Consider the following 26,939-nt stretch of genomic DNA (forward strand, 5'->3'; position numbering starts at 1 on the left):
GTCAGTGAAATGTGACAGTAAGCTCAGTTTGTCTTTCAGACGATGACAATCAATTCAATAATACATCTTTTTAAAAATCTATTTATCCCAGCAGTTTTGTGAAAACCATTTGTCATTCCTTGTACAAAATGGTATAACAAATTTTAATTTCCTAAGTTTTTCAATGTTAGGGATGGCGCAGCAGTAGAGTTGCTGCCTTACAGCGCTAGAGACCCAGGTTCGATCCTGACTACGGGTGCTGTCTATACAGAGTTTGTACGTTCTTCCCATGACCGCATGGTTTTTCCCCAGGTGCTCCGGTTTCCTCCCACACTCCAAAGACGAATAGGTTGGTAGGTTAATTGACTTCGGTAAAGATTATAAATTGTCCCTCGTGTGCAGGGACATTCAACATTATTGTTACAGTGAAATGTGACAGTAACCGGTTTGTCTTTCAAATGGTTGGCACAGACTCAGTGGGCCCAAGGGTCTGTTTCTGCGCTGTATCTCAAAACCAAGTTTTAAAATACCAATTATATTATATATACTTGAAAACATAATGGAACATTGGGAGATGTTTCCTTATTCAGTCCAGGTCTTGAGGCTGTCCTTCGCGTAAGTGAATCATTAGGCTCTGCTGAAAATTACATTTTGAAGCAGTAGTTTTTGAATTGCATGGAGAAATGGGACAGGTGCCAGCTAAGCCCAGCAAATGAATCACTTCCTATTTTGAGTTTTACACAGCTGCTGATATTGTGACTGCATTACCCATTATGGTCTTCCAAATGTGCACAGTATTCAGTCCTATCTACAAACATACATCCTAAAGCTCCGACTTTACACCAAACAACACAACCTAATTGCAGCATTGAATTTGTCAACTACAGAACTCTGGAGTGCAACAATGATCATTCTCGTGGACTGGACAGCGAGATAAATGCTCTCCAATTAGGTAGACAGCAGGTCTGGAAGAAGCAGACATGTTTAGCATGCAATAATTAAAATTTAAATATCAGTATTAATATATATCAATATTATTCATATCTTCCAGCCACCTGCCATAGATAGAAGATTTAAAAAAAATGAGTTAGGTGGTAAAAGGAAAATAAATTGTTCCCTCTCTACTTTACACCAAGCTTTGCAAAAACTTGTTATCGGGCTTTTGTTAAACAAATATTCATTTAAAACGTATTTATCATTTCACATTTGGTGTAGGTCATATGAAATGTTATATCCATAACCAGCATAAATATCCTCAATTCTAAGTCACTACACTTCAACAGTACAATCAGTATCAAAAGACAAATCAGCTTCTGTTTCCCCTTAATGCTTATTGCATGAAATTCAAATTTAATTTTTAAACACCTTCTGACAGTGAAATACTGAGGCGAGTATACGGAAACATACAATTTGGTTCATAGGAAATTATCTTTCCATGCATTTTAAGAAGATAGACTATTTGCACTCCAATGTGTTCAGTACCACAGTGTGTTCATCCCAATAACTTTAGTATAAACTCAACATCTCAAAACCAACATTGGTTTGTACCTGTTTAATACTCCAGAAACATCAATGTCATTCATGAAACACTCGATATTCAATGGTAGGTCCGATGCATTGGCACTCATTAGTTTCTTCAGCTTTTCACATTCCTGAGAAAGGCGGAGTACTGCTCGAATTTTTGATTTAACATCTAGTTTGTACTTTTTACTGAACTCTTCACAAAAGTGATTTACTAGTATCTCATCAAAGTTTCTTCCACCCAAGATAGGGTCAAAAGCAGTAGCAAGCACCTAGGACGACACAAACATCCAGTTAAAATGGCATGGGAACAAAAGGTACAAATTCCAAAATAAGTCAAGTCAAGTCAATTTATTTGTATAGCACATTTAAAAACAACCCACGTTGACCAAAGTGCTGCACATCTGACTAGGAAAAAAAAAAGAAACAACAGTGGCATCTGTTAAAAATAAACATCTCTGATGTTTCTAGGCACATCCTCATTTCTCACATCTCTTTTTAAAAACAAACACGTGCTCACTAACCAACAGTAATGCCAACCAAAAGTTGATTAGAGTTGAAGTTGGCAGAGTAGTGTGGAACCACACATCTCCAGATTCAGGGATAGTTTCTTCCAAGCTGCTATCAGGCAACTGACCCTTCCCATCAACAGCTAGAGAGCAGTCATGAGCTACTATCTACCTCATCGGAGACCCTCGGACTATCTTTGATCGGACTTTATCTTACACTCAACATCACTCCCGTTATTCCCTGTCATGTATCTGTGCACTGTGGATTGCTCAATTGTAATCATGTATTGTCTTTCCACTGACTGGTTAGCACGCAACAAAATCTTTTCACTGTACCTCGGTACACGTGACAATAAACTAAAGTAAAATAACATGTTTGGATGACTGTACCAGCTACAAATGTACTTCCTGACCTCTCTTGGTATTAAAGAGTCATAGAGTGATACAGTGTGGAAACAGGCCCTTCAGCCCAACTTGCCCACACCGGCCAACATGTCCCAGAGACACGAGGCCCACCTGCTTGCATTTGGTCCATATCCCTTCAAACTTGTCCTAGCCATGAACCTGTCTAAATGCTTCTTAAACATTGGGATAGTCCCAGCCTCAACTATCTCCTCTGGCAGTTTGTTCCATACACCCACCACCCTTTGTGTGAAAAAGTTACCCCTTAGATTCCTATTAAATCTTTTCTCCTTCACCTTGAACCGAGGTCCTCAATTCTCCATCTCTGGCAAAGAGATTCTGTACATCTTCCCGATTTATTCCTCTCATGATTTTATACACCTCTATAAGATCACCCCTCATCCTCCTGTGTTCCAAGGAAGAGAGACCCAGCCTACACAACTCCCTATAGCTCAGACCCTCTAGTCCTGGCAACATCCTCGTAAAAAATCTTCTCTGAACCCTTTCAAGCTTGATAATATCTTTCCTATAACATGGCGCCCAGAACTGAACAAAATACTCTAAATACGGTCTCACCAACATCTTATACAACTGCAACATGACCTCCCAACTTCCATACTCATTCTTTACCATATTAATTTAGGTATGGAACTACTACCAAAATATTATGAATGAATAAGTTTATTGGCCAAGTATGTACACATACAAGGAATGTGCCTTGGTGCTCCGCTCGCAAGTAACAACACGAACATACAATTAACAATTAAGAATAAAGCAAAAAACATTCAATACAGTTTTAAGAACTTGAAACAGTACAACCAGGGAATTGGCCCTTCAGCCCACGATGTCTCTTCCAATGATGATGCCAATTTATACCAGTTCCATCAGCCTGCATATAATCTAAATCTCTCCATTGTGTGCTTGTTCAAGTGCTTGGGCAAATGTTACTATATCTGATTTCATCATCTTGACCAATGTGGTAGTTCCAGGTACTTACCACATTGCAAAAATAAACTAGGCTCATGAAACTCCTTTAATCTTTCCCCTTCTCACCTTAATATGTCCTCTAGTATCTGACATAGAAGGAAGCAATTTAGTCCATTACGTCTGTGCTAACTGTGCTACGTGTACGATACAATTTGCAATTTAAACTAACTAAAAACCTGAAATGCAGAACTATTTTAAAAGTCAAATTTTTTTCTGAGACTAAACACTAAGCAAATCAATATTGGCTTTTCCATTAGCATCGTTTAATTCTATCAAGTTTGTAAGCATTTACATTATACATTGAAAAAAAACATCATTAATTGAACTAAAGTGTGAATGAATACTGCTTCACCTCACCTTCAGTTTACCTTTATTGAACGCACAAATAGAAACCTGAAATGTAGAATGCCCCAAATCACAAAAAACAACATTCCTTGGCTTCTCCTCAGGGGCTGGTAGATCTTGCTTATAAATCCCATATGCAAGTGCAACTGGAGATAAATCAACAGGTGTAATTACAAAATGTCCCAGACAACCAATTTTAATTAATAGTAGAAAGTAAACATGCAGGTACAGCAGGCAGTGAAGAAAGCTAATGGCATGTTGGCCTTCATGACAAGAGGATTTGAGTATAGGAGTAAAGAGGTCCATCTGCAGTTGTACAGGGCCCTAGTGAGCATCCTGTCCGGCAACATCACAGTCTAGTTTGGGAACAGCTCTGCCCAGGACAGGAAGGCCCTGCAGAGAGTAGTGCATTCGGCAGGACGCACCATGGGAACTACACTAGCCCCCCTGCAGGACCTATACATCAGGAGGTGCAGATCAAGAGCAAGCAAGATTATAAGGGACCCCTGCCACCCCAGCAACGGACTGTTCCAGCTGCTACGGTCAGGCAAGCGCCTCCGCTGTCACGCTGTGAAAACGGAGAGGATGAGACGGAGTTTCTTCCCACAGGCCATCAGGACTGTTAACTATTATAACACCAGGGACTAAATTTTGTCTTTTCTGTATTAACTTTAATTTATATGCTGTAACTGTAATTCTTTTTTGTGCACAATCCGCAGGCATTGCCACTTTCATTTCACTGCACACCGTGTATGTGTATGTGACAAATAAACTTGACTTGACTTGAGATCACATCTGGAGTATAGTTTCGGTCTCCTAATTTGAGGAAGGTCATCCTTGCAATTGAGGGAGTGCAGCGTAGGTTCACGAGGTTGATCCCCGGGATGGCGGGACTGTCAAATGAGGAAAGATTGGAAAGACTGGGTTTGTATTCACTGGCATTTAGAAGGATGAGAGGGGATCTTTTAGAAACATATAAAATTATAAAAGGACTGGACAAGCTAGATGCAGAAAAAATGTTCCCACTGTTGGGGTAGTCCAGAACCAGGGGGTCACAGTCTAAGAATAAAGGGGAGGCCATTTAAAACTGAGACGAGAAAAAACTTTTTCACCCAGAGTTGTGAATTTGTGGAATTCTCTGCCACAGAAGGCAGTGGGCGCCAATTCATTGGATTAATTTAAAAGTGAATTAGAGCTCTTGGGGCTAGCGGAATCAAGGGGTATGGGGAGAAGGCAGGCACAGGCTACTGATTGTGGATGATCAGCCATGATCACAATGAATGGCGGTGCTGGCTCGAAGGGCCGAATGGCCTCACCCTGCACCTATTTTCTATACGAGGTCAAGACAATGGGGACAAAATAATGAAAAATCCAGAGGTATTTAACTTAATGGGTATTTAAGGATTCTTTTTTAATCCTCTCTCATTCTGGGTTTGAGATAAGGGGATCTAGAATGCTACTGCTCTAGACATAATACCATCTGGCTCAGGGGGAAAACAGAATCCCCAATGAATGGATCAATGAGCTTCTCCAGAAACAGCATACACATATGGATACTAATTAAAGCTGAAGGAGTCCCCACCCAGATATCATATCTTTCAAACAAAACATTAGTGTAACATTTGATTCAAAACCACTTTTAGTCTCCGATAAGAGTTTACCATATTAAAATAACACCGTTCACCAACTTGTACACTTCTCTGAATTTACATTCAGCAAATGGCACAGCTTAGTACTGCAGATGCAGAGTTGGTGCCCTGTAGCTCTAGAGAACTCGGTTCAATCCTGACCACGGGTTCCTTCTGTACGAATTTGTACGTTCTCCCCGTGACCTGCGTGGGGGTTCTCTCACATTCCAGAGTTGTATAGTTTTGTTGGTTAATTGGTCTGGTAAAATTGTAAATTGTCTCTGGTGTGTGTAGGATAGTGTTAGCGTGCGGGAATTGCTAGTTGGCATGGACTGGGTGGGCAGAAAAGGCTGTTTCTGCGCTGTACCGCTAAACTAAACCACGTGCAAGAACTGTGAATAATCTCCCATTCCTCTCACCACTAACACCTCATTCCTTTCACCAAAAAATAAGTATCCTAGATTTAATAACCACTTTTCCAAAATTATCAAAGTTCTGAGACTAATGTCCAAACAACAAAATATGAAGTCATACCAGCAAACATTTAGACTAATATGAGTTTATATGTTAGATAGATTTCTGAGGAAAGTATTACATGTCAGTGCTGTTACGTGGAGACAGAAAAATCCAGGAAAAAAGATATCAGTTCCCTCTTGGGGGTGGGGTGTAAGTAGGAGAGAAATATGTACAAGCAAGGCAACTTACACCCATATCTCCTTGCCAGACAGAATTTATCGCTGTTTCTATGTTCTAGGTGGGAGAGCAAGGCGAGAGGAGGAAGAAGTTCATGGATTCACAGAAGTATGGATATATTAACTGAGTGGATGAAATGTTGGTAAATGGAATTTAATAGTGGGCAAATGTGAAATTGTGCATTTGGGAAGTAAAAACAAAAGAGTATTATTTAAATAGGAAAAAAAACCCAGCAGAAAGCTGCTGCACAAAAAGGATTTGGGACTCCTTGTTGCATGAACAAAAACTCGCAACAAATGTACAGCAGTTATTGGGGGAACAATAATGGAAATATTAGCTATTAATTCAAGAACCTTGGATTAGAAAAGTAGGGAAGTCTTACTGCAACTGTACAAGGCACTAGTAAGATCACATCTAGAATACTGCAAATGCTTTTGGTCCTCCTACTTAATGAAAGATATTATGTTATTAGAGGCAGTTCAGAGAAGATTAACTAGGATAATCCCAAATAAGGAGGCAGAATTCTGCGAGGAGTAAAGGTTCAACTGGTTGGGACTCAGTTTACTGAAATTGAGGAGAAGCAACCTTATTGAAAGAAAGTTTTTAGTGGGCTCGACAGGTCAAATGCTGACCTGGATATTTCCAGGTCCTGGATATTTCCTCTCATGAGTTTCCAGAACAGAGGGCATCCATTTAAGATGGACACGAGGACGAATTTATTGTCCCAGAGAGGTGAGAGGCTTAGGAACTCCATGCCAGACAGGGCTATGGGACGAGAGTTCCAGGGGCATGCTGCATTGTTAATTGTTGCCCTATAAATGAGAAGTTATATCTACAACCAATATTAAAGATTTCAAACTTCGGCAGCAGGCAGTGAAGAAAGCGAATGGTATGTTGGCATTCATAGCGAGGGGATTTGAGTATAGGAGCAGGGAGGTTCTGCTGCAGTTGTACAGGGCATTGGTGAGACCACACCTGGAGTATTGCGTACAGTTTTAGTCTCCTAATCTGAGGAAAGACATTCTTGCCATAAAGGGAGTACAGAGAAGGTTCACCAGATTGATTCCTGGGATGGCAGGACTTTCATATGAAGAAAGACTGGATAGACTCGGCTTGTACTCGCTGGAATTTAGAAGATTGACGGGGAATCTTATAGAAACTTACAAAATTCTTAAGGGGTTGGACAGGCTAGATGCAGGAAGATTGTTCCCGATGTTGGGGAAGTCCAGAACAAGGGGTCACAGTTTAAGGATAAGGGGGAAGTCTTTTAGGACCGAGATGAGAAAGTTTTTTTTCACACAGAGAGTGGTGAATCTATGGAATTCTCTGCCACAGAAGGTAGTTGAGGCCAGTTCATTGGCTGTATTTAAGAGGGAGTTAGATGTGGCTCTTGTGGCTAAATGGATCAGGGGGTATGGAGAGAAGGCAGGTACGGGATACTGAGCCGAATGGCCTACTCCTGCACCTATTTTCTATGTTTCTATGTTTCAACTGGAGCTACACATATGCCCAGAGTAGCATTCTTTATAATCAAAGAACATTAAATAATTTTCACTGTTTGTGAAATTTTGTTGCATGTCAAATGATTCACTGTCACCTCCAATACAGGCCACCCACACAATTCAGCTTTTTGGGTAGGGGAAATTCATAAAAATTAGGGATAAAGAATAAAATTTGCTCTCACTGAATTTTTGTGCAAACAAAGTAAACAAATGCAATTTTTTTGTCAAGTCTCATTTCTTAACATTTGCGCAGATGACATGACTTTGTATTGCAGACTGTTTTATTAGGAATGCAATGCTCCCAAAATGCAGGGGCACCTGTAGCTGCAACATTTCAAAGAGTAATTAATCAAACATGAAACATTTAATTGTTCTCAAAGTACCACATATACCAATAAATGCCACATGTACTACATGCTGCACATGCTACATCCACATAAGTGCAAAGTTTTGACAAAACCTTGAGGAGAAATCGCAGTGGAGCAACAAGTAGTATAGGAAAATAACTGCAGATGCTGGTACAAATCGAAGGTATTTATTCACAAAATGCTGGAGTAACTCAGCAGGTCAGGCAGCATCTCGGGAGATGCATCTCGGGAGATCCCATTCCTTCTCTCCCGAGATGCTGCCTGACCTGCTGAGTTACTCCAGCATTTTGTGAATAAAGTTTTGACAAAAGTTGGGTTATTGGTACACAACTCCCTGGGTAGTCACTTAATTTGTGCAAGTCACAATGAGTTAATATAAATTGTGCTGACCAGGCTAACTCTTCATATCTTATCCATACCAATATGAAACAGTACATTTCCGGTTTCCCCCTCTCAAACTGCAACATTATATTTTTGTACAATATCAGTTGATGGAATACAAACTAGCATGTTTGCACAATGAGAGAAGCTATTTATATCTGATTAACTGGTAGTTCTTACCTGAAGTGGTTTCGTTAATGAGCCGCAAACAGTTGAGTCCTGCAATCTGCGCAGCATCCATTACGGACCGCCTCTCAGCATCTGAGTAGAAACATGGAACCTGTAGAAAATAGTATATTATTGGCTGGAAGGCAAGTGGTCAATAAGAATGGAATTTAAAAACACTCAATCAATTAAAAAAAAATCCACATATTGTACAAAATTAGCAGTACTTTGATGACTTACCGATATCACGCAATCCATGACTGGTTTCTTTAGCGCGATTTCTGCTGTTTCTTTCAGTTTGGTCATCAACATTCCTGTCACCTGCTCTATGGTAAAATTCCGTTCTTCTTCCATGTAGGAAACCTTCCAAAAAAAAAAGAAGCAAAAATACTGCATTATTGCAGAAAAACACACCTGGAATAAAAGATGGAATCGTTCACAAAACCATTTATTAAAATGATGGCAGAGGAAAATAAGTGGCAACAAGGCAGAAAGGACTTGCAGTTCCACGGTGCCATTCACAACACTCTGGGTATCTGAAAAGAGCTGCCAGAGAAGGTAATTTTGGCAGGAACAAAAACAAGGTTTAAAAGACACTTGGGACAGGTACATGGATAGGAAAGGTTCAGAGGAACATGGGCCAAATGGGGCTAGCTTAGATGGGGCATATTGGTCAACATGGACAAGTTGGGTCGAAGAGCCTGTTTCCGTGCCCTATGACTCTATGACATCAGTTAATTCTACATCCAGTTTTATTTTTAAAAAATCAGTACAGTAAACGGTCTCTGATCAAGCATCCCAGGAATTTGGTGGTGTTGGCCAGCAGTTTTCCCAGACCATGGATCTTACTAGTTATCCCAACACACCATTTTCAAATTTAAAAAAAACATGTTACACAGCAATATAATTAATTTTCCAGTGAACCAAGTGGGTTTTACGGGAAGATAGACATAAAATACTGGAGTAATTTAGCGGCTCAGGCAGTATCTCCGGAGAAAAGGAATAGGTGACGTTTCGGCTCAGAGCCTTTCTTCAGACACCTTTCATTATCGTTCCCCCAGCCCTGCACGTCCCGCTTTTAGGTCTCCGCAAAATCCATAAGCAGAACTGCCCTGGTAGAAAAATATTTTATTGCCAAGTTCCACACTGGGCTTTTACGGTAGCAGGAATCAGAGCCCAGATGACTTTCAGCTCGTCAAATAAGCTGAAACTCACAATCCCAGTCTGGGTCACACATGTGGGCCCTCTGTGCTTCCAGTATCAGCTACACATCTAGCCCACTGTTCTATAATACACGGCCCGCCTTGCAGGTATGCAGACCCACAAATAACAAACACTTGGGAGTGCCAACGGGTGAAACAGATGCTGCATCATCGGATACTGGATTATTCGAGTTCAATCGAAGGGCGGCAAGGTGGCGCAGCAGTAGAGTTGCTGCCTTACAGCGCCACAAACCCGGGTTTGATCCTGACTACGGGTGCTGTCTCTACGGAGTTTGTACGTTCCCCCTGTGACCGCTTGGGTTTTCTCCAGTGGGTGCTCCAGTTTCCCCCCACACTCCAAAGACGTACAGGTTTGTAGGTTAACTGGCTTTGGTAAGTTGTAAAGTTGTCCCCAGTGTGTGTCAGTTAGTGCATGGGGTGATCGCTGGTTGGCGTGGATTCGGTGGGCCAAAGGGCCTGATTCTGCTCGGTATCTCCAAAGTCTAAATTGCACTTGAATGTTGCCTCAAACAACACGAGAGTTATTTAGCATGGGGATATTTTTATCAAACCATATCTTGAACTATTTGACATTAATTCACCTCCTCCAGAGTTGTCCCAAGAACAAACTGTTACATATCTTTTCAGGCAACCAGGAGTATTCCTGAAACACCGTCATCTAACATTGGGCATCAGCTGGTGATGAGATTGGAATGTTTCCAATCCTTTTCCTGAAAGTACAAGCAGTTCTGGAGAAATTCGAGCCTAAATGCCAAATTTACAAACTTGGACAAAATCATTAGTTACTGGGAAATTACAAGGATACTTTTTTGGTTTTTAGAGATACAGCTCAGAAACAGGCCAGTGTGCCAACCTAGCACCCATCAGTTAGGGTGGTAACGTAGAGAGTAGCAGACCTATACACCGCATTTTATGATGCTTCAGTGAGAAAAAAGAGGAAATTGACATAAGTTCAGGGTATGGTGATCATATTCTCTTTCAGAGCACCAAGAACTTAAAATTGTTGGTGCTTGCATTAATTAAAAACCATTTCACAATTTAGTATGTCACACCAATTAGAAAAATCCTCAATGTTCCGCAAAAATAAGACAATTAACAACTGACCAATGTTCTATTGTATTTACCACTATTGCCTTGTGCAGATTATGGATCTCGAGCAAGGTGTTTATTAATATCTGTTGGTGTTTAATTTTTACTTGAAGTAGGCATGAGTCAGTTGCAATTCTGTATCAAAGAGTTAAGGCAAGGCTAAATAAAATTAATTTAAAAAATCTCTCTTCCTCCAGGCCTTGCCAAATTTCAGCACAGCGTAAAGTAGCATTGGCAGTCGGTGACAGTTTCTGACTTCCATCCCAGTGACAAAGCATGAACTTTTAGAAGCAGATTTTGATAAGAGTAGTGACACTGACCTTAACACCTGTTGTACCATTTGACATCTGAACAAGGTCATACGCAAGCTTGGTTTGCTCAGTTCTTAGATATGGGTCTGTTAAAGCACGACCATGGAGCCGCTTAAATCCTTGTATAGTGTTTTTTACATTTGATTGCACCTGCAAGACAAAAAATTAAAACTTGTTCCCCAATATCCAAACACAATGGGCTGGATTTTGATGCGATCATTGAGATGTAATTCTGTGGAATTTATTTTATGCATCTCTTAAGGACTTCAGGTCAAAAGCACCTTTGACGTGAATTTAGTTGCTGGAATGTGATGGGATGTTGTGACATTTTTTTTTAAACAGAGGATTTTAAAACAGAGGATAGTGGTGCCTGAAACACACTGCCATAAGGATGAGAGGGGATCTTATCGAAACATATAAGATTATTAAGGGGTTGGACACGTTAGAGGCAGGAAACATGTTCCCAATGTTGGGGGAGTCCAGAACAAGGGGCCACAGTTTAAGAATAAGGGGTGAGATGAGGAAAAACTTTTTCAGTCAGAGTTGTGAATCTGTGGAATTCTCTGCCTCAGAAGGCAGTGGAGGCCAATTCTCTGAATGCATTCAAGAGAGAGCTAGATAGAGCTCTTAAGGATAGCGGAGTCAGGGGGTATGGGGAGAAGGCAGGAACGGGGTACTGATTGAGAATGATCAGCCATGATCACATTGAATGGCGGTGCTGGCTCGAAGAGCGAATGGCCTCCTCCTGCACCTATTGTCTATTGTCTATAACGGGGTTAGATGCAACTATGAATTGGGGAATGTTGGGGCATTCAAAAGGCTTTTAGATAGAAACATGAAATGGAAGGATATGGATCACATGCAGGCAGAGATGATTAGTTTAATTTGGCATCATGTTCGGCATAGACATTGTGGGCCTCCTGTGCTGTACAGTTGTATGTTCTATGTAAATTTTAAGTTCATGATATGCAAGGTACAATTTACAATTATAATCAGACTCCAATTTCATCATATTTTTGCTTAAAACTTTACGTTTGTTTGTTGAAAAGGGGGTTTACAACTAGAAATCTGAAAAACAAGTAGAACATGTCAGGAATGTGGCAAAGCAGCAGAATTAACATTTCAAGTTGACTATTTTTCAGCGGAATTACGAGATGAAAAGGCTATTAACCACGAGTGCAAACTCTGCCTCTCTTGCCACAAAGCCTGCCTATGTTGCAGAGCTTTTCCAATGTTTTGTTTGTGTTGTTAGTTTGCTGTATTCAGACAGTATGCTTTCCGCTAAGAGACAAGTTAACGTTCTCATAACAACCGTTCCTGGAACATTTTTTTTAAAGAAGGGAGGCACTGAACACTTCCTACCTGACTTTTGGCCGGAGCTCCAACTGTACGATTTCTGGGCCCGAAAGCCACAAAAGACCTGAAAGTTTAAAATAAAATGCAGATTAATATTCTAAGATCCTATTTTATACTTGGTTTCCGTGGTACATTTTGCATTAAATCCTAATATTTGTCTCCAATAGTCCGAGCCCAAAAAGGGCTAAAAGCATCACAGCATTGCAAAGTTGTTTTTTTAAAAAATATCAACTTGCTCATGTTGGATTCTAGTTAACATCCACAAGTCAGAATCTATAATTTTTGCCGATAACTCTGACCCCGTTACCTCATAGCAGTCATGTAGACCCATTATCAGTAAAAGGCAGTCGGGAGAGTTTCCAACAGCTTAATGAATGTTGCATTGATTATACTTTGTTAAAGGCCAGTCAATAAATCATGCGTCAGTTCATTTACATTTCTGCATACAGGACTTTAAGGTGCCTGGATCTAGGGACCAGTGGTATGAACATTGACTTCTCCAACTTTAGATAGTTCCTCTGTCCCTCTCCTCCCCTCCCCTTCCCAGATCTCCCACTGTCTTCCTGTCTCCACCTAAGGTGTTTATTCACAAAATGCTGGAGTAACTCAGCCGGTCAGGCAGCATCTCAGGAGAGAAGGAATGGGTGACGTTTCGGGTCGAGACCCTTGTTCAGACCTTCCTTTGTCCCGCCCCCCTGACATCAGTCTGAAGAAGGGTCTCGACCCAAAACGTCACCCATTCCTTCTCTCCTGAGATGCTGCCTGACCTGCTGAATTACTCCAGCATTTTGTGAACAAAACAGCACTGTAACTGCCTGTTAACATTGCCAGCATAAATAGTAAACCTACTTATAGGAGCTTAGTCCGAAGAAAGGTCTCGACCTAAAACGTCACGCATTCCTTCTATCCAGATACTGCCTGTCCAGCTGAGTTACTCCAAGATTTTGTGTCTACCTACTTATAGGAACCTCAACCAAGATAGTGTTGTGCCTTAAAGACCCCACTGAGAAAATCTGAAATTAAGTATTAAATCTGCTTTGCAGATCAGTACAGAAGATCATCAGACTATAGATGGAGGCAATTTAAAACAATTTGTGGTGCTTTAGCTACTCTGTGACTTCAGGATGTTACTTGAAATCTAACATTGTGGAATAAACTTAGGAAAATGGAAATAAGAGTCAATAGATGGGGTCCACTGGAAACATGATAGAATAATGGAGAATTTACAGCACAGATGGCCATTCAGCCCACTGCATCCATGGTGACCAGAAATACACAATTTAGGTTAGGAACAAAGTACATTTTAATTACTTCATTGATTTATTATTATGAAATAAAACTATTGGCTATTGCAAGAGATCAAAGTCCAGTGATTATTCAAAGTGTAGTAACTATTATTCATGTTAAAAGGAGCAGCATCTTCAACCTGCATAAAATATTTAAACTTTTATAATATTTATTTGTCCCACACCGAGGAAGCCTTATAATGTAGTAAGAAGGCTCAATGGAATATTTTCAAAGCAGGACTAGCTTTGAAACATGCATGCTTGTTAAATTATACACCACCCCACAGACAAGACAGCTCATGTCCTGCTCAACCAATGACGAGATGATCTATATTAAATCTGGCTGAAACCCAGGGCCTTCCTGGTTACAGTATTTGTTCAACTAAATGCAGGAAATGTTTCAATCAGCCTCAAATCTTGCTGACATTGCCCCTTTAAGGATCTTACAGAATGTCATTAGATGTTAGAAATGCAGATCCATAATGAATATTTCCCAAATGTCATGCAGCTGAAAGAAAGAGAGATATATGTTGGGCAATTGAAAAATGGATTTAAAAGTTTTTAGTTCTCACAAGTCATTTCCCTGGCTTATTATTTTCTAAAACTTGCAAAGTAAAAATGTAATTGCAACAGCAACCTTGGGAAACAAAACATTCACTTGTGTCTGGTTACCAATATCCACACACTGATACAGTGACAATCTTTATGGCTCACGAAGGTCACAACGTAGGGTGGGTGGCACAGTGGTGCAGCTGGTAGAGCCACTGTCTTGCAGCGTGTGGACGTTTGGACGTCTTCCCTGGGACCGCGTGGGTTTCCTCTGGGTGCTCTGGTTTCTACCCACATCCCAAAGACGTGTGGGTTTATAGGTTAATTGGCTGCTGTAAATTGCACCTAGCGCGTACGGAATTGATGAGGAAGCTGGATAACAGAGAACTGGTGTAAACAGGTGATCGATGGTCAGCGTGAACTTGGTGGGACGAAAGGCGTGTTTCCGTGTTGTATCTTTTAATCAATCCCCAAGACCCAAGGAATACAATGATGCAGTGAATATGTATTGCCATTTCTTCAAGTGCTTACTGAACATGACAACCACAGTAGCTTCCTTAATGCACCCAAGTTTTCTGACTAAAACTATGCCCACATCATAAGCGGGATGACAGATGGGCAAAAGTATAGCATTATGACAACCTTCATGCGATTGGCAATGCAATCCTTACAAGAATGTTTGCTTGCAGGTCAAATTGCAGCAGAGGACAAACCCCATTAGTGCCATCCCAATGCACCTTTCACCCTTGGACATCTCCTGGTCATTAGCACTGTGGTTTAACCACATGCAAGGGCTATCCACAACTAGCACATACTATCATTTTCTCCACAAAACTCAGAAAAACCCCTAAAAAAGTACACATGTTGGCTCAAAAAAAGTAGTATAAAAAAATCCTGAAGTTAAAGCTTTAACAATTAACTAGACCAATTGGACCCCAAGGAACATAACCAGGTAGATGTTGGAATCCTGAGCAAAGCCCAAAGTGCTGGAAGGATTCAGTGGGGCAGGCAATGGAATGGACAGACAATGTTTTGGGTTAGGATCCTTCTTTAGACTAATAGTAGTAAAGGGGAGGAAAATAAGGTGGGGGGCAGTACTGCTTGGTTTATAAAACAAAGTTAGGTGCACAACTGGCATTCCATTCAAAAATTCAATTCAGGATTTGGTTCCAGATCACACAATGAAAATGTAGAAATGTAGAAGGGGAGAAAGGTGGAAGAGAGTTGGGGGCGGGACAAAGCCTGGAAAGTGATAGGTGAGAACCACCCTGATCTGTATCCACATCCACCCACCTCCTCTAGCTTTCCACCCCCTACTCCACCAATGGAGGTTCCTGACACGATACATCGTCTGAAGAAGGGTCTCGACCCGAAACGTCACCCATTCCTTCTCTCCCGAGATGCTGCCTGACCTGCTGAGTTACTCCAGCATTTTGTGAATACATCATCTATCCATGCTCTCCAGAGATGCTGACCCGCTGAAGTACTCCAGCACTGCCGTTTTCGGGGTCCGATGAAGGTTCTTCAACTCGAAATGTCATCGCATGACTCTTCTTACAGATGCGCCCTGACCTGCTGAGTATTTCCCGCATTTGACAGGTAATAGACAATAGGTGCAGGAGTAGGCCATTCGGCCCCTTCGAGCCAGCACCACCATTCACCGTGATCATGGTACTGAGATTTCACCCCCCACCACCATTTCATCTTATTAATTAACTAAATTTAAATGCCTAGCTACCATGGTGAGATTGAAGTTTGCATTCTGGGGTTATTAGTCTGCACCCCTCAGGATTAACAATTTCATCATTTAAACACTGTACTACAGTTTCCTTCAAGAGGAAGGAGGAGTGCATATGCACAGCTGTCCAAAACAGAGATAAAGAAAAAAAGATTATACAAAGCAGATCTTAAACCTTTGGAATTCTCTAACCATGCATGCTCCATGACTGAGTGTATTCAAGGGTGAAATATGCAGATTTTTGGACTTCAGGGGAATTGAGAGACATGGAAGTCAGACAAGAAATCAGATGACATACAAGATCTACAAATTTGTGAATCTGTGGAATTCTCTGCCACAGAAGGCAGTGGAGGCCAATTCACTGGATGTTTTCAAGAGAGTTAGATATCGCTCTTAGGGTTAACGGAATCAAGGGATATGGGGAGAAAGCAGGAACGGGGTACTGATTTTGGATGATCAGCCATGATCATATTGAATGGCAGTGCTGGCTCGAAAGGCCGAATAGCCTACTTTTGAATCTATTTTCTGTTTCTATCACCCATGATCTTACTGAATGTTTGATGGGCCACATGACCCAATCCTGCTTAATTATTAGGTTCCAATATGCTTGTCAGGGAGCGGTTATCAGAGTGAAAGAGAAATCAGACGTGAAAAAGGTGCAAGAAGACCGGGCAGGTGCAAACCAAACATAGGAGTCTGGCCAAAAATCACTACTCCCAGGATTGTAATGCAGGTTCTTCCAAGTTCTGTTGAAACTGAAAAATCACAGACTCTGCATTATCTTTCTCGCTAATAAAAAAAAGCGTATCCATCAGACTGCTACGCAAACAAGAAAAGCAAATAATCCATGTAAAGAAAGATATAGCCATCTTCTCCACCCCCCCCCCCCCCCCCCCCCCGGAATCTTACAATGAAGGGAAAAGAGTACACTGTACTGCATCTTCAACCTTTCAGTTTAAAAAATGTAGCACAATAACGTTAACACTGCAAGCCATCAACCACCTTCCAGTTTAATAAAGTGGCACAATATTTCAATACTGCAACCCATCTTCAATCTTCCAGTTTAAACAAATGTGGCACAATAACTTTAACACTAAACAATCGTCAGCCTTCCAGTTAGAATGAATATGGCTCAATAACACTGCAACCCATCCTTAAACTTCCATTTAAATCAAATGTTGGTTTAAAACAACCATGTGTTTTATAAAAAATATATTTTTTTTAAAAGGGGCGCATAATTAGGAATTTAAAAAAAAGAGGGGGCATAGATAGTTAAGATTAAGAAGGGGCACGCTGCAATGGTCGCCAAGTTGAAAGGGAGGAAGGTGGGAGATGCAGGGTTTTTGCATTGGATGACGCAGTCAGTCAGACAAGAAACCAAATCAGCATTAATCTTACTGAATGGCGAAGAATGTTTGAAGTGCCACATGAACCACAAAAGCCCTGCTTTTAATTATTCGGGTTCCAATAACATGCTTGGTTGCGGGGCAGTGCAGTGTGGTCTTTCAAACAGAAAGAGAAAGAAGTTGAAATGGGAGCAGCCAAGGTGTAGACAGTAGTAGTAGGGTGGCGAAAAGCAGGTTTGAAGTCAAACATCATGCTTCTCCTCCATTCAACAAGACTGATTGCTAATTTGGTGCCTTCGTGTGGCTTTCTTATCCCCCGACTGACTGCGGCAATGGAATGATGCAGCAGCAACACAACTCAGACTCCCCTGCCTGCATCTCACACCCCTATACCATACATACCCCTTGCAATCACACCCCCATGCCATACATACCCCTTGCAATCACACCCCCACACCGTACATACCCCTTACAATCATCCCCCCCATACCATAAATACCCCTTGGCAAGGGGTATGTATGGTGTGGTTGCGATTGCAAGGAGTATGTACGGTGTGGGGGTGTGATTGCAAGGGCCTGGCAATCACACCCCCACACCATACATACCCCTTGCAATCACTCCCCCATACCATACATACCCCTTGCAATCACACCCCCACACCATACATACCCCTTGCAATCACTCCCCCATACCATACATACCCCTTGCACCTTCAAACATTGTGTGGGGGGGGAAGGAACTGCAGATGCTGGTTGACACTGAAAAAACACAAAATGCTGGAGTAACATTTTACTCCCCTCCCCGCCCACCTCACCCCCCCCCCTCTTCCCCCCTTCCCCCCCCCCCCCCCCCCGCCCGGGCCTGTGCTGTGGGAGTAGGACTAGGCCTGGCGGGGAGAGCCGGCACTCGGCGGCTGCGGCCCCCCCCTTCTCTCCCCCTCCCCGCTCGAGTCGAGTCGGGGCCCGGGGCCCAGGCCGATACCTACGGGGTACTCCTGTCGCCGCACTCGTTCGCGGCCGTCTCGATGCCGCCGCCTCTCGCCACGGCCACATAGCAGCTCTGGAAGCCCACGTCGAAGCCCACCACCGACATGGCTGTGCAAAACGCCTCACGGACAAGATCCTTTTTTTAAAAAAATCGTCTCGAACCGAGCGGCGACCGTGGAGGAGCAGGAGGAGGAATAAGCCGGTACTTTTACCAGACTGGGACTCGGCCTCCTGGTGGTGTGTGTGCGTGTGGGGGGAGGGAGGTGGTGCCGCCTAGGGACGGGAGGACGAAGGGACGGCCGCTGCTCTGCGCTTGGCGGGCGGCCGGCGCTCGAATTCCCTCCGGCCAGAGTGGGGAGCTGTCGGCGCTCCAGACCACAGATACTAGAGGAATCCTCTAGTTATCTTTGCTCCGGACGGCCTCGGTTTCGGGCATCTCCGGCCAGCTTCGGCTTGGCGCGTCGTCGTCGTCCCCCCCCCCCCCCCGGCCAGAGGGGGAGCTGTCGGCTCTCCGGACGGCCAAGGCTTCGGGCATCTCCGGCCAACTTCGGCTTGGCGCGTGTCCCCCCCTCTCTCTCTCTCTCTCCCACCCCCTCCTCTCTCTCCCCCTCCTCTCTCCCCCCTCTCTCTCTCCCCCCTCTCTCTCTCCCCCCTCTCTCTCTCCCCCCTCTCTCTCTCCCCCCTCTCTCTCTCCCCCCTCTCTCTCTCCCCCCTCTCTCTCTCCCCCCTCTCTCTCTCCCCCCTCTCTCTCTCCCCTCCTCTCTCTCTTCCCCCCCTTTCTCTCTCCCCCCTTTCTCTCTCCCCCCCTTTCTCTCTCCCCCTTTCTCTCTCCCCCCCTTTCTCTCTCTCCCCCCCCCTTTCTCTCTCCCCCCCCTTTCTCTCTCCCCCCCCCCTTTCTCTCTCTCCCCCCCCCCCTTTCTCTCTCTCCCCCCCCCCCTTTCTCTCTCTCCCCCCCCCCCTTTCTCTCTCTTCCCCCCCCCCCTCTCTCTCTCCCCCCCCCCCCCCTCCGCCGGCCAGAGGGGGAGCTGTCGGCTCTCCGGACGGCCTCGGCTTCGGGCATCTCCGGCCAGCTTCGGCTTGGCGCGTCGTCATCGTTGTACCCTCGCTCCCGGGCCAGAGGGGGAGCTGTTGGCGAACTTCGGCTTCGACCGTCGCCGCCCCTGGTCGACTTTGGCTTCGTACATCTCCGGCGAACATCGTCATCGCGTCTCCGGCTCGGCCGAGCTGGGCGCTGAGGTGGTTGTGCGGCGGCGGCGGCGGCGGCGGTGAGGGCGAGGAGGAGCCCGGGGGGTCAGTGGCGGTGGAAGAGTTGCTTTGGAATTGGCGGGTGACCGACACTGAGAGAGAGAGAGAAGAAACACGTCGACAGCGGATTGACCGGTAATAATACATCGGACGTTAAGTGCACAACACGGAACATTTACAGTCGTACACGGCAGGGAAACGGGCCCTTCGGCCCAGCTCGTCCATGCTAACCCATCCAGCCTTGTCCAATATGCCCGCGTTTGGCCCCCACGTCCCTCCAAACCTTGTTGTTGTCCAAGAAGGAGAAGTGCCTGAGTTAGAGGCGTGGTGTGTGCCAAGTCAAGGTTATCCTTTGGCCGGCTTTGCTAAGTTCACGTCGGACATTATACTTGGGAAGGACAAGCTGTCTAAAGCTTAGTCCATGCGCAGACAGAGTCAGAGGCATCTAAAATCTGTCTCTGTCGTACTTATGGTGAGTGCGAAGGTGTGCCTTGTATGTCCAAACTAGGACTACTGATTAAATATACTGACACATGTACTATGTATGTGCAAACTAGGACTACTCATTAAATATACTGATAGTGTAGGAAAATAACTGCAAATGCTGGTACAAATCGAAGGTATTTATTCACAAAATGCTGGAGTAACTCAGCAGGTCAGGCAGCATCACAGGAGAGAAGGAATGGGTGACGTTTCGGGTCGAGACCCTTCTTCAGACTGAAGAATAAATATACTGATACATGTGCTATGTATGTGCAAACTAGGACTACTCATTAAATATACTGATACTTGTGCTATGTATGTGCAAACTAGGACTACTGATTAAATATACTAGTGTAAGAAAATAACTGCAGATGCCGGTACATTTTCACAAAATGCTGAAGTAACTCAGAAGGTCAGGCAGCATCTCAGGAGAGAAGGAATGGGTGACGTTTGGAGTCGAGACCCTTCTTCAGACTATTTAATCTTCAGATTAAATATACTGATACATGTGCTATGTATGTCCAAACTAGGACTACTGATTAAATATACTGATACATGTGCTATGTATGTTCAAACTAGGACAACTGATTTTTAGACCCTAACAGCTGGAATAACTCAGCAGGTCAGGCAGCATCTCAGGAGAGAAGGAATGGGTGACGTTTTGGGTCGAGACCCTTCTTCAGATTATTTAATCTTCAGATTAAATATACTGACACATGTGCTATGTATGTCCAAACTAGGACTACTGATTAAATATACTAGTATAAGAAAATAACTGCAGATGCTGGTACATTTTAACAAAATGCTGAAGTAACTCAGAAGGTCAGGCAGCATCTCAGGAGAGAAGGAATGGGTGACGTTTTGGGTCGAGACCCTTCAGACGTCTGAAGACGGGTCTTGACCTGAAAAGTCACGCATCCCTTCTATCCAGAGATGCTGCCCATCCCGCTGAGTTACTCCAGCATTTTGGGTCTATCTTTGGTTTGAACCAGCATCTGCAGTCCCTTCCTACTCGTAGGACAACTTATTACATGTGCCATGTATGTGCAAACTCGGACAACTGATTAATTTCTTGTCATATTTCAATTTGTGGTATTCTTCAGTTTGGGTATTTGGACTGCTTGTTTTCAATAGCGATAAAACAGGATTGTGAGCATAACCAGGCGTGTAAATGCTCAGACCTCCTTTGGGTTATTGGATTGCATTCTTATTTCATCATTCAGCAATGAAAGCAACATCTGTAAACACTTGAATGGTAATTAGCTGCGTATGCACTTGTGTGTAATTCTTGTTGAACCATTCAATCCAGATTATCAAGTTATGAAAGCATATTAATCAAAATCAGTTCAACATTTTTTTTAAAAAGCATTGAATTATATTTTCTTCTTTAAATTGTTTGGATTCAAGACATCAGTCTATCACAAAATATTTGGGTTTTTACTAAACATGTTTAACCTTCTTGAGATGCTGCACAAACCTGGCATCTACATCCTGGAAATGTAAAATGGAGTTTAAATTGATGGGTCCACAGTCCAGAGCTAGAACTAATGACAAAGAAGTGATCTGGATAAAATGTGTTATTCTGTCATTATTTCTCCTTGATTGCAATACCTTTTTATATTGTTCCCCTTTCCTATTTTCCAAACATCACAACACCCATATCTTGTAGAGCTGATAACAAAAATATCTAGAGGCATACAGCATGAAAAGAGGCCCTTCGGCCCAACTAGTCCATGCCGACCAAGGTACCGCATCTAAGCCAATCTCATTTGCATGTGTTTGGCCCATATCCCTGTAAATCTTTGCTAGAGGGATATCTAGGGACATCTATGTACCTGTTCTGAAGGTTGTGAAAGTGACTACCTCAACTACTAGGGTGGCGCGGTGGTGCCGAAGACCCAGGTTCCATCTTGACTACAGGTGTTGTCTGTACGGTTTTTGTACGTTCTCCCCGTGACCGCATGGGTTTTCTCCAAAATCTTTGGTTTCCTCCCGCACTCCAAAGGCGTACAGGTATGTAGGTTAATTGGCTTAGTGTATGTGTAAATTGTCCCTAGTATGTGTAGGATAGTGTAAATTGGCAGGATCGCTGGTTGACGCGGACTCGGTGGGCCGAAGGGCCTGTTTCCGCGCTGTGTCTCTAAACTAAACTACTACCTCTGAAGAAGGGTCTCGACCCGAAACGTCACCCATTCCTTCTCTCCCGAGATGCTGCCTGACCTGCTGAGTTACTCCAGCATTTTGTGAATAAATCGATTTGTACCAGCATCTGCAGTTATTTTCTTATACTACCTCTGACAGCTCATTCCATATACAAACCACACTACATATTTAAATAAAATCTTGGTTTCATTTTTAAGTTAAAAATTATGGGAATTTCTAGTTTCAAAGTCATTAAAGCAATCTTTATTTCTTGTGGCAATAAAATCTCAATTTTGTATATAATCTGTTTAGTGCTATTTTAAACTATTTGCATGTCTGTCAAGGGTCGTTTATTGGGAGCATCACATATGTTTTGTCGTACATATCTCTGATGAAAGAACCCCAATTTTAATTTCATTGTAAAGACACCCTTAATACTTTTAGTATTTGCAGCATTACAGTCAGACAATCTGGCACCAATGTAAATGTTGTTGTACTAGACAATATGCTGAGCAATAACTCATCTTTCTGATCTATAATGGATTTTGACTGGCATTGGAGAACTTGATTGAAATTGTTTTTTGTTATTATTATCACATGTACCAAGGCACAGTGAAAAGCTTTATAAGTGGTCATAAGGTCATAAGTGATAGGAACAGAATTAGGCCATTCGGACCATCAAGTCAATAGACAATAGGTACAGGAGTAGGCCATTCGGCCCTTCGAGCCAGCACCGCCATTCAATGTGATCATGGCTGATCATTCTCAATCAGTACCCCGTTCCTGCTTTCTCCCCATACCCCCTGACTCCGCTATCCTTAAGAGCTCTATCTCACTCTCTCTTGAATGTATTCAGAGAATTGGCCTCCACTGCCCTCTGAGGCAGAGAATTCCACAGATTCACAACTCTCTGACTAAAAAAGTTTTTCCTCATCTCTGTTCTAAATGGCCTACCCCTTATTGTTAAACTGTGGCCCCTGGTTCTGGATTCCCCCAACATTGGGAACATGTTTCCTGCCTCTAACATGTCCAACCCCTTAATAATCTTATACGTTTCGATAAGATCCCCTCTCATCCTTCTAAATTCCAGTGTATACAAACCTAGTCTGCTCCGCCATTCAGTCATAGCTGATCTATCTCTCCCTCCTAACCCCATTCTCCTGCCTTCTCCCCGTAACCCCTGACACCCGTACTAATCAAGACTCTATCTATCTCTGCCTTAAAAAAATCCATGGACTTGGCCTCCACAACCGTCTGTGACAAAGAATTCCACAGATTCACCACCCTCTGAATAAAGAAATTCCTCCTCATCTCCTTCCTAAAGGAACATCCTTTAATTCTGAGGCTATGACCTCTTGTGCTAGACTCTCCCACGAGTGGAAACATTCACTTCATCCAATTTTTTCACTCTTTGGTAGTTTCAATGAGATCCCCTCTCATTCTCCTAAACTCCAGTGAGTACAAAATGCATGACTACACTTTGCTACGCTATATTTCATCTCTCACTCTCCCAAGCTGTTCAAGTCCTTCTGCAGAGTCGCTGCTTTCTCTACACTACCTGCCCCTCCACCTATTTTCATATCATCCGCAAACTTGGCCACAAAGCCTTTTATCCCCTCATCCAAATCATTAATATTGATCCAAATGATCAAATCATTTGTTTTGCTTGCTAGCTAATCAGATAAAACTATATATAAATAGAATCAAGTCAAACTCAAGTACAATAGGTAGAGCAAAGGAAAAGATACAGAGCACATAATATGGTAAGTCCAATGTCAATAGACAATAGGTGCAGGAGGAGGCCATTCGGCCCTTCGAGCCAGCACCACCATTCAATGTGATCATGGCTGATCATTCTCAATCAGTACCCCGTTCCTACCTTCTCCCCATACCCCCTGACTCCACTATGCTTAAGAGCTCTATCTAGCTCTCTCTTGAATGCATTCAGAGAATTGGCCTCCACTGCCTTCTGAGGCAGAGAATTCCACAGATTCACAACTCTCTGACTGAAAAAGTTTTTCCTCATCTCAGTTCTAAATGGCCTACCCCTTATTCTTAAACTGTGGCCCCTTGTCCACAATGGGGTCGTGGTGAATTGGACAGTACCCTAGCTTATTGAGGGACTGTCAGCAGGCCTGATATCAGGGGAAGAAGCTGTTCCTGAGTCTGGTGGTGCGCACTTTCAAGCTTCTGTACCTTCTGCTGGATGGGAGCATGGAGAAGAAGGAATGACTGGGGTAGGACATTTAATAGATTAATATGTGGAGGTGATTGGTTTAGTGAAAATGTGGTCAAACTTTATAACTGGCACAGGGAACATTGTTAGATATATGTGCATTTGATCCCCCAAAAAGTGGATTAAATGCAATTCCGATTTACCCAGAATTTGTTAGAACTAACTTTATTATCTTTACGAACCATATGCTCTCTGGAGAATAGACTGCAGAGTGGAACGTTATTCCATTTTATCGGAATAAGAAATGGGTCTCAATTTAAATCTTGTCCATTATCTAAGATATTGAGGGATTTGAGGGAGTGTCAGTGGGCTTGGGAAGAATCCACCCCAGATATAAAAATATCAGTTCATGCTGATATTTGCTGCTCAGCCTGCAATCTTCCCATTATAACTGTTGGATGCAGATGAAGAGCAGGAAGCCTTGTTATAGCTTCATTATTCTCTCGCTCCCATTTCCTCCTACATCCCAGAGACGTGCAGATATAGAGTCATAGAGTCATAGAGTCCTACAGCACAGAAAGAGACCCTTCGGCCCATCGTGTCCGCACCGCCCGTTACCAAACACAGTCTAATTTTAATCCCATTTTCCCGCATTTGAACCGTAGCCCTGAATGTTGTAGCATTTCAAGTGCCCATCCAAATGCCTCTTAAACGTTGTGAGTGTTCCCGCCTCCACCACCACCCCAGGCAGCGAGTTCCAGACTCCAACCACCCTCTGGGTGAAAAAGTTCCTTCTCACATCCCCCCGAAACCTCCCTCCCCTTACCCTGTATCTATGTCCCCTTGTTGTTGAACCTTCCACCAGTGGAAGAAGTTCCCCGCCATCTACCCTATCTATGCCCCTCATGATCTTGTACACCTCGATCATGTCCCCTCTCAGCCTTCTCTACTCCAGGGAAAACACCCCCAGTCTGCTCAGTCTCTCCTCATAGCCGAGGCCCTTCATCCCTGGCAGCATCCTGGTGAATCTCCTCTGCACCCTCTCCAAAGCTATCACATCCTTTCTATAATGTGATGACCAGAACTGTACACCATACTCCAGCTGTGGCCTCACCAGTGTTCCGTACATTTCCATCATTACCCCCCTACTTTTATATTCGATGCCCCGGCTAATGAAGGCCAGTAACCCATATGCCTTTTTGACCACCCTGTCCACCTGTCCTGCTGCCTTCAAGGATTTGTGTACCTGTACTCCAAGGTCCCTCTGTATCCCTGTCTTCCCTAGGGTCCTTCCATTCATGGTGTACTCCCTCTCCAAGTTATTTCTGCCAAAGTGCATCACCTCGCACTTTTCAGGATTAAATTCCATCTGCTACTGCTCCGTCCACCTGACCATCTCATCTATATCTTCCTGCAGCTTGCAGATCCCTTCCTCGCTATTCACCACCCCCCCTACCTTTGTGTCATCTGCAAACTTGCTGATCATGCCCTGTACGTTAACATCCAGATCATTTATGTAGATTACAACCAGTAAGGGACCCAACACCGATCCCTGCGGCACCCCACTGGACACCGGCCTCCAGTCACAGAAGCACCCTTCTACCATCACCCTCTGCCTTCTGTCACTAAGCCAGTTTTTTATCCATTTTGCCAAGGTGCCCTGGATCCCATGGGCTCTTACCTTCTTGACTAGTCTCCTGTGTGGGACCTTGTCAAAAGCCTTACTGAAATCCATGTATACCACATCCACTGCACTACCCCCATCTACCTCCTTGGTCACCCCTTCAAAAAATTCAATCAAGTTAGTCAGACACGACCTTCCCTTAACAAAGCCATGTTGACTATCCTTAATTAACCCTCGATCCTCCAAGTGAAGACTGATTCTGTCCCTCAGAATCTTTTCTAGCAGCTTCCCCACCACCGATGTCAGACTCACCAGCCTGTAGTTCCCAGGTTTATCCCTACTGCCCTTTTTAAATAATGGCACCACATTGGCTATCCTCCAGTCCTCCGGTACATCCCCTGTTGCAAGAGAGGCTCTGAAAATTTGTGCCAGAGCCCCCGCAATCTCCTCCCTTGCCTCACTCAGCATCCTGGGATACATCTCGTCAGGGCCCGGAGACTTATCTACTTTTAAGCCTGCCAGAGCCTCCAGCACCGCCTCCCTGTCAATAGCAATATGCTCAAGAATATCACAACCCTCCTGCTCCATTTCTAAGTCCGCATCGCCCTCCTCCCTCGTAAAAACAGATGCAAAAAAAAACATTTAAAACATCTCCTACATCCTCTGGCTCCACACACAGCTTTCCACTATGGTCCCTGATGGGCCCCACTCTTTCCCTCGTTATCCTCTTACCCTTGATATACTTATAGAACACTTTGGGATTTTCTTTTATTTTGCCCGCTAGTGCTATCTCATGGCCCCTTTTTGCTCTCCTAATTTCTTTTTTAAGAACTGCCCTACACCTTCTGTATTCCTCTAATGATGTCTGTGCCTTAAGTTCTTTATGCCTTCCAAAAGCCCCCCTT

General features: G+C 43.5%; 2 protein-coding genes across 2 annotated transcripts in view; one reads left to right on the top strand and one right to left on the bottom strand.

Annotated features, from left to right (window-relative positions):
- Window positions 1–18,743, bottom strand: part of hspa4a (heat shock protein 4a) — a 39,383-nt gene extending 20,640 nt beyond the window's left edge. Inside the window, exons 1-7 of the mRNA XM_078411327.1 lie at window positions 18,364–18,743; window positions 12,466–12,523; window positions 11,113–11,253; window positions 8,721–8,843; window positions 8,496–8,595; window positions 3,756–3,889; window positions 1,528–1,772 (exon numbers count right to left, since the gene is read on the bottom strand). Coding sequence (XP_078267453.1) covers window positions 1,528–1,772; window positions 3,756–3,889; window positions 8,496–8,595; window positions 8,721–8,843; window positions 11,113–11,253; window positions 12,466–12,523; window positions 18,364–18,470 — 908 coding nt within the window. The 5' untranslated portion in view covers window positions 18,471–18,743. The remainder of the gene's footprint in view (window positions 1–1,527; window positions 1,773–3,755; window positions 3,890–8,495; window positions 8,596–8,720; window positions 8,844–11,112; window positions 11,254–12,465; window positions 12,524–18,363) is intronic.
- Window positions 18,744–19,378: 635 nt separating this feature from the next.
- LOC144600013 (E3 ubiquitin-protein ligase RNF14-like) overlaps window positions 19,379–26,939 on the top strand; it is a 28,202-nt gene continuing 20,641 nt past the window's right edge. Inside the window, exon 1 of the mRNA XM_078411328.1 lies at window positions 19,379–19,744. The gene's annotated coding sequence lies outside the window, so the exon portion shown is untranslated. The remainder of the gene's footprint in view (window positions 19,745–26,939) is intronic.

Source organism: Rhinoraja longicauda, chromosome 14 (genome assembly GCF_053455715.1).
Source record: "Rhinoraja longicauda isolate Sanriku21f chromosome 14, sRhiLon1.1, whole genome shotgun sequence".
NCBI lineage: Eukaryota > Metazoa > Chordata > Chondrichthyes > Rajiformes > Arhynchobatidae > Rhinoraja > Rhinoraja longicauda.